Source organism: Empidonax traillii, unplaced genomic scaffold, assembly GCF_003031625.1.
Source record: "Empidonax traillii isolate 1590-97213 ecotype Southwest subspecies unplaced genomic scaffold, ASM303162v1 scaffold1592:size87286, whole genome shotgun sequence".
NCBI lineage: Eukaryota > Metazoa > Chordata > Aves > Passeriformes > Tyrannidae > Empidonax > Empidonax traillii.
In genome coordinates, this window is record NW_020956785.1 from 39139 (window position 1) to 50714 (window position 11576).

Genomic DNA, 11576 nt, shown 5'->3' on the forward strand with positions numbered 1-11576 from the left:
TGGGGGAAGCAGCGGGGTCCTGGGTGTGGGGCTGCAGCCTGGCAGTGCCACCACACCACTGGCACTCCCTGTGGCAGCATCGTGGCATCCCGTGCTGGTGGTGACCCGTGGTGGCCGTTCCATGACTACTTCTAGGACTCCCTGTTTGCTGTGGGAGATTCCCAGGGATCCCAGGAGGATCCCAGGGAGCCAGTGCTGAGTGTTTTACCCCCCTGCAAAAGAGCAGAGGGGGCTCCGAGGTGCCAGGTATGCTGTGCCATGCTACCTCCAGCCCTCTGGGCATCCTGTGGTGGCCTGCCCACAGTGGCATCCCCTCCATGAGCCCAGGGAGGCACCACCTGGGCCTTTCTGAGCCACTGTGTGGTCCCAGAGTGGGAGCGGATGGGATGCAGCCATTCCCAGGGCGAGCCGTGGAGTTTGTCATTGAAGGGCTGGAAGGGCTGATCTCTTCCTGAGCTCATCTCTTCATTTCCCCACTGGTGCATACGTGAGGAGCCCCAGTGGTTCCCCCCACTTCATTCCAGGGTCGGGCCCCTCTGCCTGGGGCTTGGCTTTTGGTCAGAGTGGGTTTTCCATGTGGATTCTCCTGCACGGGGTCCCATGCCATGGCGAGCCCAGGAATCCAGGAACCTGTGCTCCAGCAGGAGGTCCGTGTCCTGCTCCTCACCTTCCAGGGACACCCATGAGTTGGCTGGAGGTGAAGGCGACGCATTGCTGAGGAAACTGGGAATGGGGGATTCTCCATTCCTGGAGGCACGGGGGCGGTTTGGGAGGTGTTTTGGGGAGGTAAGGTTCTCCAGGGCTGGAGGAGGAGCATGGAATGAGCCCAAGGGACTTACAGTGGGTGGTGGGTGGGTTCACCTGGACAGGCTCACCCGGGGAAGGTTCAAGGTCTTTCAGTGACACGTCCCCGTGGTCCTACAGCCCTTCCGAGGAGGTTGTGCCATCTTATCTTTAAAGGTCTCTTCTAAGAATTGCTCCTGGGGTTTTGTCACCTTTCCTAGGAGCACTCTCAGCTCCAAACAGGTTCCCCACACCCTGTGCTCTGCTTAAATCCCCTCTAGTTAAATGGGTGCAGCTTTCTTTCCGGATAAACCTGAAATGCCCAGTGTGGGGACAGGCAGGGAGTTTTGGGAGCCTCAGGGAGCAGCGAGGGCAGCAGTGCTGGCTCTCAGCCAGGCTGTATCCTCGGGATTTTGGTGGAATCGCATGGGGTAGGGAATTTTGAGGAGGAAATGAAGAGGGGGCTGCAGCCATCCAGCACACAGGGAGCTTTTCCCTGCTCCCGGATCGCACACCCCAGGGGAGGAGGGAGCTGGTGCCAGCGGGCTTGGCTGCAGCTCCCGCCTTATCTGCGGCAGGGTGGGTGCCACGCTCAGCCCTGGCCCTGCAGCTCCTCGGGGAGTGCTCCGGGCTCCGGGCAGGCGAAGGGCTCGCCTGGAGAAATCCCAGCCTGGTGGGAAAAACCTCTGGGCTCCTCCGCGGTGGAACCGGCGTAACGTGCGCCCGTAGCCAGGGCCCGAGCCGGCTGCACCGGCACAGTGCCAGGGCAGGGGCTGGGTTGGCAGCGGGGGCTCCCGAGAGAGCAGTTTGACCTTCACGGAGCAGGACAGCGCCGGGCTGAGCTGGGAAGAAGGAGGGAAGAGCAGAAGCTTCTGCTCGGCGGGTAAGCGGCGGTGACCGGGCACTCCCCGGGCATGAAGGGTGCTGCCAGGGTGGGATGGCAGCAGGACGAGCCCTGGGGCCGTTTGGGAGGGCAAGTGACAGGCTATCTCCGACCTGTTTATTCCTGGGGAATGGGAACAGCTGCGTGTCCCATGGCTGGGGTGGCCGTGGCGCTGGGGCTGCCGGGCACGGTACGGTTACATGAGCTCTGCCTCCGCCGAGCCTCCGGCCGGGCCCTGGGGGCTGGACACGGCGTATTTATAAATATTACCTCCTTCCAGCAGCACGGGGCTCGCAGGGAGGGAGGGAGGAGGGATGGAGGCGGTGCTAGGAATGCCTCTGGCACTGGGGGGGGCACGAGGTGGCCGCTGTCACCTTGCACCTTGTGCTCGTGGCACGTGGCGCGGTGAACTTGGGGCGCGTGGAGCTCAAGGGCTGCCTTGGCTGAGCATCCCAACTTGCCAGGATGGTTTCTAGGATTTTGGGGCGTGTGGTGGCTCTAAATCCCAGCGCCGTGGTGGGTTATTTGCCCTGCTGGATCCAAGCTGGGGGCCGGGATGTGCTGTCCTGCCAGTTCCCCTTATTGCTCATTTATGCGGTTATTTAAAAAAGCCAACACCCAAGTTGCCTGGAGTCACCCCAAACTGGGGCAGGATGGGGTTTGCTTTGGGGCCCCACTGCTGGGTGCCTCCTTTTCTGTGGTGAGCAGGACGTGGAGCAGGATGTGGAGCCTGTCTGTCCCCACCAGCCCCTCCAAGGTCACCCCGCTCCCCTCCTGCCTCCCCTGAAGATGGGCGTGATACGGGGCTGATTAATCACCGAGCCCGGGGTGGTGAAGCTGCCGCTGGCTCAGCCCCATCCTCCTGCCTCTTCACACTTTTATTTTTGATTGCTGCTGTTGGGGGGGCAGGAGGGGGGCCAGGGGCTGCCGGCAGGGGCTGTGAATTCCCCGGGTGGTCATTTGGACAGTGATGTTTCAATCAGGGCTCCTGCTCTGCTCCAGCCACTCTGCGGGAAGGGATTTTGCTCAGGTTTGGAGGCAGGGACTGGTCCCACTGTGTTGGGGTCCCAGGGGTCCCCCTGCCTCTCCCAGCCCTGGACCTGGCCATGGGTGCCAGTCTCCACCTGCTGTGTCCAGCTGGTGTGATGGTCTCCATGCCATCCCTCAGCTGTGCCATGCCGGGCAGAGAGCTTTTCTGGGGTGAAAAAGAAGCTTTTTGGGACGAAGAAGAAACATTGGAGCAAGGCTCTGTATTAATAACCCCATAACTACTGCCACTCACAGGTGGGCTCTCGTGGACGTACCTTGGCACCACCATGACCAGGGGGCGTTTAAGGACCTCATTTATTGAGCCCTGGGAGCGACACTGTGACAAGGGACACTCAGCCCTGTGTGATACCCAGGGTCGGTGCCACCTCCTTGGTGACTGGGGCGTTTTGGGGAGCCCTGCAGCCGGGGTCGCTCTGCCCTACAGCCCGGTGGGAATGTTTGTGCTGTGCCGGCTCCCTGGGCCGCTTCCAGGCGCGGTGTTTAGCGCAGGGCAGGGAAAGCATTTGGCCTCTGACCCGGGGCCTGTTAACAGCGTCGCGGGCCGCGTTTCTGAGATGCCGCGGCTAAAAACGGTGCCGGTGACTCAGTCCCTCGCCGGGGCTGTCAACTGACCCCGACCTGTCTTTGCCAAGTCCCTCCGCCTGCTCCTTCTCCCTTTCAGGGCTGCGTGACCCCCGGGCAGGGAAGGAGCGTCCGGACAGGGCTGGGGTGGCCCTGCCCACCCACCTGCCCGACACGTCTCCTGCCCGCTGGGTGGGTGATGGGGAGGGCACTGTTGCTCTCGGGGGTTGGAAATGGGGCTTTCCCCCCGCTTTCCCACCACCTCATCCTCACCCCAGAAGGACATAAGCCGGGTGGGACCTCTGGAGCCTCTGGTGCAGCCTCAGGCATGGCTGATGTTGGTGCTCCAACATCCTCTCCAAGGATGGAGGTTGCCTTCCTTACTGCTGGGTTTTCCTTCGTGGGGGGAGGAATCCCTTCCTAACACTGCAGGTCAGACCCTGTCCCACTGCCCCTTCCTGGGGCTGCCCACTCTCCTCATTCTGATGGAGGTGGCCTGATGGCTCACTCCTGTACTGCAGTGAGAAAAACAAGCAGGTTTGGAGGTTTTTTGCAACTTCCCCCCCCTTACCCCTCGTGGCTGCTGCCTCGTTAAAACCGGGGGCCTGAAAATGAGGAACACAGAGCGTGAAGGAGCCGCGACTTGCTGGCCCTGGCACTGGAGGGTCCCCTGGCCCTGTCCTGCACCCAGGTAACCCCTGCCCCATTGTCCCCCGTCCCACACAGCAGGGTGGCAGCAGAGCCCATCCCTGGGCCACGGGCACCCGTGGGGAGGCTCTGTGGGTGCCCAGCGGGGTGGCAGCTCAGTGATGTTGGAGCAGATGCTCCTTGATCCGGAGCAAACACCGCTGGCCTTGTGGCTACCTGGACCGAGCCAGCTGTGCCTGCCTGGCCTGGGGTACCCAGGGCTCCCTCACTTGGCACCCCCGTGTCTCTCCCCACCCCCCTGGCATTTGAAAACGAGAAACAAGGAAGGAAGGAAGGGATGGCTCAGCCGGCACTCGCTGCCAGTAGCGAGAAGCGAAGCTGTTTTCACTTCTTGCTTCTCTCTTTCCTTTTTGCTGCCCCTCAGTTACCAGCCCGGAGCGGGGGTGGGTGGGCGGATGGCCCCGGCCCCCCTCCTTCCCCGGGGGTCCCCTCTCCCCCCCAGAGCTGCCAATTGATTTTTCCGCTCGTAAAACAGCCGCGATCGACCGGGAAATCAGCGCAGGCGGGAGCGGGGCTGGGCAGCGGCGCCACGTGCGATGAGTTTGGGGGTTCTCAGCTGAGTGGGGCACGGCTCCCTCCCTTCAGAGGGACAGGCAGGTGTGTGGCATTTGCAGGGGGGGTGTCTGTGCCTGGCAGGCGGGACTGGCACCGTGGTGCCACCTCCCCATGGCCGCCCTGGGAGGGTAACCTGATCCCTGCACTCTGCAGGGGCTAAATCTGGAAACTGCCTGTGGGCAGCTTTGATTTCTGACCCACACCTGGGCACGGCCATGGGGCTGGGCAGGAGCCCCGGGGGGTGCTCTGGGGCCGGGGTGTGTGGCTGCAGGTGTTCTGTCCCCTCAGGTGTCTCTGGGTGCCCCACGCTCCTCTCAGCAGTGGGTCTGTCACCAGCCTGGCCCCTCGCGTTGCGGGGCAGCACCCGATGTCGCTCCAGAACGTCCCAGCGGTTGCTGAGCAGCCGACCCCGTGCCACGGGCTGTCACTGCAGGGATGAGGGACAGCTCGGGGCTCTGTGAAGTCCTGAGGGGGATTAGGGAGGGTTGGGGCAGCTCTAGGTGCCACTGGGGATCCTCTGGCTGGAGCCACCCCCGAGTGCCATCCTGGCATGTTGGGTTCTTGATGAAATAACACCCCCAGAGGGAAAGCAAGAAAGGTCCAGAAATAACCGCGCTGCTAAGTAGCAGCAGAGATATTTGGAAGGGAGATGCATTCCCTGGCAGTGGGTCTGGTGGGTGGTGATGGAGCATGGCTGCAGCCTGGACAGCCCTGTGTTCTGCGTCCCCCCCAAACAGGAAAAGAGGAGTTGGGGTGTGGAGAGGGATCGTGACCTTTTTCCTCCTCCCTCCAGCTTCCCACCCCTCAGCCCCTTTTCTGCCTCTCCATCCCCTTCCTGTTGCTCAATCACCCACCCTGGGCCTCCCACTGTCCTGCCTCCCTGTGAACCAGGATGAACCCTTGCCGGGGTCTCCTCCCAGCAGAGACCAGTCTGGGGCTCCCAGTGATGCAGGGACGGCTCCGGCTCAGGGGGAGAACCACAGGGCACCCTCCCAGGAATAACAGGTATCCTGGATGGAGCTGCCACCCCCTGTGCTCTGTGTCTGTCCCCCTGGATCAAGGGATGGTGGGATGTGTCTGCAGGGTGGGACGTGTCCCCCAGGGTGGGGTGCCTGCACAGTGACAGCCGGGTCCCCATCCTGTCCCGCTGGGGCTGACTCAGAGTGAAAGCAGAAGCTGCTCAGTGTTTCGGGGGGCAGGGGGGAAGCCAAGCAGAACTGAGGGGGTTATTTTAAACCTGACCTAATTTCCCCCCTCTCCTTATCAGGCCTGGCTCTGGCCACCCTTCCCCATCCCCATCCTGAGAGAGAGAGGGGATGCTTTTGATGCCCCCCCCCCTATTTTCTATAAGGAGGGTCTTGCAGCCAGGCAGGGTGGTGGGACAGGGGCTGGTGGGGGAGAGTGGGTGCTGTGTTGTGAGTGGCTACACCTTGGCACCCTTCAGGTGACACCCTCTGTGGGCTGTCCCTGGTGTCACTGGGGTCTTTTCCACGGAGCTCTGCTGTTTCCCATCTCAAACAGCCCCCTGTCCTCTCCTCAAGGGCCATTTGGAACATCAGCCTTAACGAAGCTCCAGTGGATAACTGTCCCAGGCTCTTGGCTCCCATCCCCCTTCGGATGGGCCTCCATGGCTAATTAATTCCCTTCCCCTTGCCAGTCAATAGCTGCTCTTGAGCTGTGTAATCATATTGCTGTCCGTGCTGCCTTGATTTAATTTCCCCTCAGGACAGCGCGTGGCACCGCGTCCCAGGGCCGGTGTTTTGTGTCTGCCGTGGCCCCTCTGTCTGCGATCACACCTTGTATTTGAATAGCAGAACCCCCCCAGTTTGCCTGGTGATGCCCCCCCCGGGTGTTTTGTTCCCCTGGCAGCTTTGCTTCGGGTCCTGTGCTCTGCTTCCCTCCCACCCTGCAGGTGCAGATCCGGCCCCCATCCCGTGCGGCACCTCCCGCATCCCGGCCCCGCGTGGGGAACGAGCCCCGTGGGTCGGGCAGCTCCCTGTGCCCCGGCATCCTCTGGCCCTCCACGGGCCGCCGTCCCCTTTGTACGGGGGAACAAGGGCCGGTCTGTGCGGGGCGGGGGCCTCGCCCGCTCCCCCCGCCCCTGCGCTCGCGTGCGGGCCCCGCACAGAGCCCGCCTTGTTCATCCCACCCCGGAGCGGAGCTTTGGGCCAGCCTGGGCTGGGGTTAAACCTGCCTCTGGCTCCTGGCACCCGCCGGCCTTTTCTTCCTGCTCTTGCCTTGCTTTCTCTTTCCCTTTCGCTCCCGGGCTCTGGGTTTTCCCGTCGCTCCGGTGTTTGGGAAGTTGGTGGTTCAAAGCTCCGGCTGAACCCGCGGTACGTGAGTTCACGCTCTCCGGGCGCGGGGTTGTGGCTGCTCCCTGTCCCCCTCGGGGTCCCTGGCTGTCCCCGGGGACAGCGGTGGTGTGGTGGGAGGCTGCAGCAGGAGGACAGAGCCATCCAGCCGGCGTTGGGACGTTCATTCTGGATTAGGGCCGGCGCGGGTGCTCCGGGGTGTCGCTTCCTCCCCATGCCTCAGTTTCCCTCCTGCAGAGCAGGCTGTTGGTGACGTGCCGTGTCCTCCTCTCAGGGTGAGCTCGGTGTCCCCTCCAGCACCATGGCGTCGCGCATCGGGCTGCGGATGGAGCTGATGAAGCAGCAGGCGCAGCAGGAAGCGGAGCGGGAGCGGGTGCAGCAGCAGATGATGATGAACTACATGCAGCAGCAGCGGATGCCCGTGGCCTCCACCCCCGCCATCAACACCCCCGTTCACTTCCAGTCCCCACCACCCGTGCCTGGAGAGGTCCTCAAGGTACCGTGCTGGGGGTGTCCCCCTTACCCGGGCGTGGGGGAGCCCGCGGGGGTCCCTCATGGTTTGTCTCCTCGCAGGTCCAGTCCTACCTGGAAAACCCCACCACGTACCACCTGCAGAAGTCGCGGGACAAGAAGGTTCAGGCTTACCTCTCTGAAACCTACGGGAACAAGTTCGCTGCCCACGTCAGCCCTGCCAGCCACTCTCCCAAGCCACCGCCCGCCGCGTCCCCCGGCGTGCGGCCCAGCCACGTCCTGTCCTCCTCGGCGGGCAACAGCGCTCCCAACAGCCCCATGGCCATGCTCAACATCGGCTCCAACCCCGAGCGGGAGGTGAGGGGGTGTCACCGCGCTGCTGGGGGGACACAGGGTGCTGGGAGGGGCAGGGGAGCCCGGTGGAACTTGAGCTTTTCCTTTCAGTTTGATGAGGTCATCGATGACATCATGCGCCTGGATGACGTCCTGGGCTACATGAACCCCGAAGTCCACATGCCCAACACGGTGAGTGGGGGGTGATGAGGGAGGGAGGGGGCTCTGGAGGCCCCACAGCCCTGTGCTTGCAGGGACAGAGGTGGCACAGAGGGGACATTCCTCCACGTGTGGGGTGCCAGCCCAAACCAGCCCCGGCCTTACAGGCAGCAATGTCTCCCTCTCTCCACGAGAGCCAGTTCTCCAGCTTCTTTCCCTCTAATGACAGTTGGGAAACCTTTTAAAAAGCAGGAGAGGTGGGAGAGGGGTGTGGGGAGGGACCCAGTGTCCACTACAGGGTGGGGGGATGTGAGTGCCAGGAGCAGTTTCCCAGCAAGAAGCTTCCTCAGAGCAGCCCCATCTCCTGGGTCAGATCCTACGGCAGCTTGTGCCTCCCAGTGGGATTCATCCTGACGAGCCCTTCTCGGATGTGATTCATCTGCCCTATTTTAGATGTTGGCCGTGGGAGGGGATCAGCTGTGCCCTTTGAAGTCCTGTTTTCTTTGCTGCTCTGATTATTGCTGCTTTAAGGGCCATGGGAAGACAATTCCACCTGCCCGGGCTACGCACTCCCATCCCAGAGGCCAAGGGGCTGGGCTTGATCCCGGTCCCCACCCTGGATGGAGCTAACCCACCTGTCCCTCTGCTCTTCAGCTGCCCATGTCCAGCAGTCACATGAATGTCTATAGTGGGGACCCCCAGGTGACGGCCTCGCTCGTCGGTGTCACCAGCAGCTCCTGCCCTGCTGACCTCACCCAGAAGAGGGAACTCACAGGTACGTCCCCAGAGCTGGGGAGGTGACAGCGAGTGCCAAAAATGGCTGGCTGGGGCTGCTCTGTCCCCCTGGGCAGGGAGGGTGGCTCTGGGGGGTCCTGGGGGGCTCTGATGCCAGCCTGGGATGCTGTGCCTGGTGAGGCTGTGCCTCACCCCCTCTGGGTGATGTTGTGGGTCTCCTGCAGATGCCGAGAGCCGAGCCCTGGCCAAGGAGCGCCAGAAGAAAGACAATCACAACCTGAGTGAGTTCCCTGTCCTGACCCCAGAGCCCTTTCTCCATCACTTCATCCTCATTCCTCCTTTCTCTGAGTCGGGTCTCCCTTCCCATCCCACTTCACTGTCAGGAAAGACCCCCAGCCCCTTGCATGTCTCCCTCTTTCCTGGCTGTCCAAAATGCAGTGCAGGAACCACCCCACTGTCCTTCTGGGGAGGGAAGTCAGACCTGCTGGGCCATGGCTGGTGTTTGGCTCCAGAGGTTTCTCATCCTGAGCCCCCCAGCTCCAGAGGGTCTGGCTGGGGCACAGTGGTGGCTCCCAGCCCCACGAGCCATGAGCAGCAGCGTGTCTGGGGGGCTGTGGGATGTGGAGCCTCCCCTGCTCCTGCTGCCCCCTCACTTCCATCCCTCTCTTCTCACCTGCAGTCGAGAGACGGCGAAGGTTCAACATCAACGACCGCATCAAGGAGCTGGGGATGCTGATCCCCAAGGCCAATGACCTGTACGTACCCGTGGCTCCTGCAGGGTGGGGATAGCTGTGGGTCCTGTGGGCTTGCCCAGCACACAGTGGTACTTGCAGAGGGGCTGTCGGTGCAGCAGGGGTGGGGGGACACGTTGCTGGCACACAGGCCCATCTCTTTTTCCTCCCTGGATGACAGGGACGTGCGCTGGAACAAAGGGACAATCCTGAAGGCGTCTGTGGACTACATCAAGAGGATGCAGAAGGACCTGCAGAGGTCCCGGGACCTGGAGAATCACTCGCGGCGCCTGGAGATGACGAACAAGCAGCTGCTGCTCCGCATCCAGGTGAGCTTCCCTGCGCTCTGCCCTCCCTCTGCTCGGCTCCAGCCCCACGAGCAGCTCAGCCCTGCCCTGCCAAGGGGACAGGCAGGGGCTCTCACCCCTCTTGTGGCTGGTGAGTCCTCAGGAGCAAAGTCTGCAGACAAACCTGATGTCTGAGGCTCAGGTCGCTGCACCGTGTTGAGCTTTGCATGGGTCACCCGTTTTCCATCCTCCACCTCTCCCAGGGGCTCCCTCTCTGTGAGCTCAGTCCCTCTGCCCCTGCCACCTCCATAAATGCCCGTGTGCTGCGTCCCCGTGCGTGGCATCCCACCAGAGCCCCGCTGTGTCCCGCTGCAGGAGCTGGAGATGCAGGCACGTGTCCATGGGCTGCCCACCTCCTCGCCCTCGGGCGTCAACGTGGCCGAGCTGGCTCAGCAGGTGGTCAAGCAGGAAGCCAGCGGGGACGAGGGGACGCTGGAGCCACTGCTGCCACCCCCGGACCCCGAATCGCAGCCACAGCCGGCGCTGCCTCCGCCGCCCCCGTCCCCCTTCCACCAGCTGGACTTTACCCACAGCCTGAGCTTCGACGACGGCTCCCAGGGCTTCCCGGACAGCCTGGAGCCTGGGCACAGCGCCTCCTTCCCATCCCTATCCAAGAAGGAGCTGGACTTGATGCTGATGCAGGACACGATGCTGCCCCTGGCCTCTGACCCCTTGTTCTCGGCCATGTCCCCCGAGGCCTCCAAGGCCAGCAGTCGCCGGAGCAGCTTCAGCATGGAGGACACAGACATGCTGTGAGGAGGAGCTGCTGCGGCGCCGGGGCGAGGACTGGCCCGTCAGGTTTGGTGTGTGAAGTCACAGGACACGCCTGGCAGGAGGAGCCCGTCCTGCCACGCACTTGAATCTTCCCAGGAGTACCTTTCTCTATGCAACGGGGGCTCGGGTCGTGCCCGCCGGGTGCCACCGTGTCTTTCTCAGCTTGTTTTTGCCAGGGGCAGGAATGGACCTTCCTGGCTTGCTGTGGCGTTGGCCTGACTGCAGATTCCACAGCCTGGGAGCGTGGTCTCGGCTGCTTTGCCTTTCAGTGAAACCCTCCTGGCCTGGTCCCCTTCCCCAGGGTGCCTCTGGGAGCCCCCAGCCCTGGGGGCAGAGGGACGATGCTCCGAGCTTTGTGTCTGGCTTTGCTGCCTCCTCGCCCCGCTCCCGGAGCCCCCATTCCCAAGGAATCTTGTCCAGTGTGGTGTCCGAGCCCCCGACACCTCAGGGTGCCACGTCCCTTGTGCTTCCTCCTTCCTCGGAGCACTCGCTGCCTCTGGGGTCACGGGGCTGGGGGGACACCAGGGGCTCCAATTAGTGGAGCACATTCATTAACGTGGCACCCGGGGGGTTGTCTGAGTGAGCCGGGCCTGAGGCTACAACTTCAGGTGGGTGTTGAAGGCATCCAGAACGGCTGGGATGGGGTGTTGGATGCTCCACCAACCCCCTGCTGTGACCCCCACCCTGTGGGGGGACCCCAGCTCGGGGTTAGGCAGCACCCACCACCCCAGAACCTCACTGGCCACTGGTCAAGGGCTGGACACGGTGTCAGGTGACCTCCAGCCTCCCTGGAGACGTCCCCACAGAGGTGCCTCGCCCTGTGACACGGAGCCCTGGCTCTTTGCTGGAAGGATAAAGGGGTTTTACACTGTTTTGGGGACACCTGTTGAAAGTCCTGCCCCATGTGGGCATGAGTGGTTTGTACCAGTTGCCAAAGCTGAGCTGCTGCTCTCTGCCTTGCATTCTGGGGGTTGTTTCTCTTCCAAGTGTCACCAGCTTGTTCCCCAGCCAGGATGGCTCCATGTTGGGCATCTGCTTTGAGCTCTGCTTCTTCTGCCTTCCCAGACTGGGAGGTGGCTGGGAGAGAGCTGGGAGGGGCAGGGGGACACTGTTCACAGGGAAAATACTGCGTGGATTTATTCAGGGAGAGGAGGGAAGGCGGGGGAGAGGAGAC

General features: G+C 62.7%; 1 protein-coding gene across 1 annotated transcript; it reads left to right on the forward strand.

Annotated features, from left to right (window-relative positions):
* Positions 1 to 7117: 7117 nt before the first annotated feature.
* On the forward strand, positions 7118 to 11318 carry TFEB (transcription factor EB). The gene is made up of 8 exons (XM_027907998.1): positions 7118 to 7348; positions 7426 to 7680; positions 7768 to 7848; positions 8470 to 8590; positions 8775 to 8831; positions 9230 to 9305; positions 9463 to 9610; positions 9944 to 11318. The coding sequence occupies exons 1-8, from the start codon at positions 7154 to 7156 to the stop codon at positions 10382 to 10384; spliced, it is 1374 nt and encodes a 457-aa protein (XP_027763799.1). The 5' UTR covers positions 7118 to 7153; the 3' UTR covers positions 10385 to 11318.
* The last annotated feature ends 258 nt before the right edge of the window (positions 11319 to 11576 follow it).

Bases quoted from the DNA above. Each gene is read 5' to 3' on its own strand.
- TFEB (XM_027907998.1), top strand. From the start codon at position 7,154: ATGGCGTCGCGCATCGGGCTGCGGATGGAGCTGATGAAGCAGCAGGCG. The intron at 7,349-7,425 runs GTACCGTGCTGG...GTCTCCTCGCAG, and splicing joins TGCCTGGAGAGGTCCTCAAG to GTCCAGTCCTACCTGGAAAA. The intron at 9,306-9,462 runs GTACGTACCCGT...CCTGGATGACAG, and splicing joins ATCCCCAAGGCCAATGACCT to GGACGTGCGCTGGAACAAAG.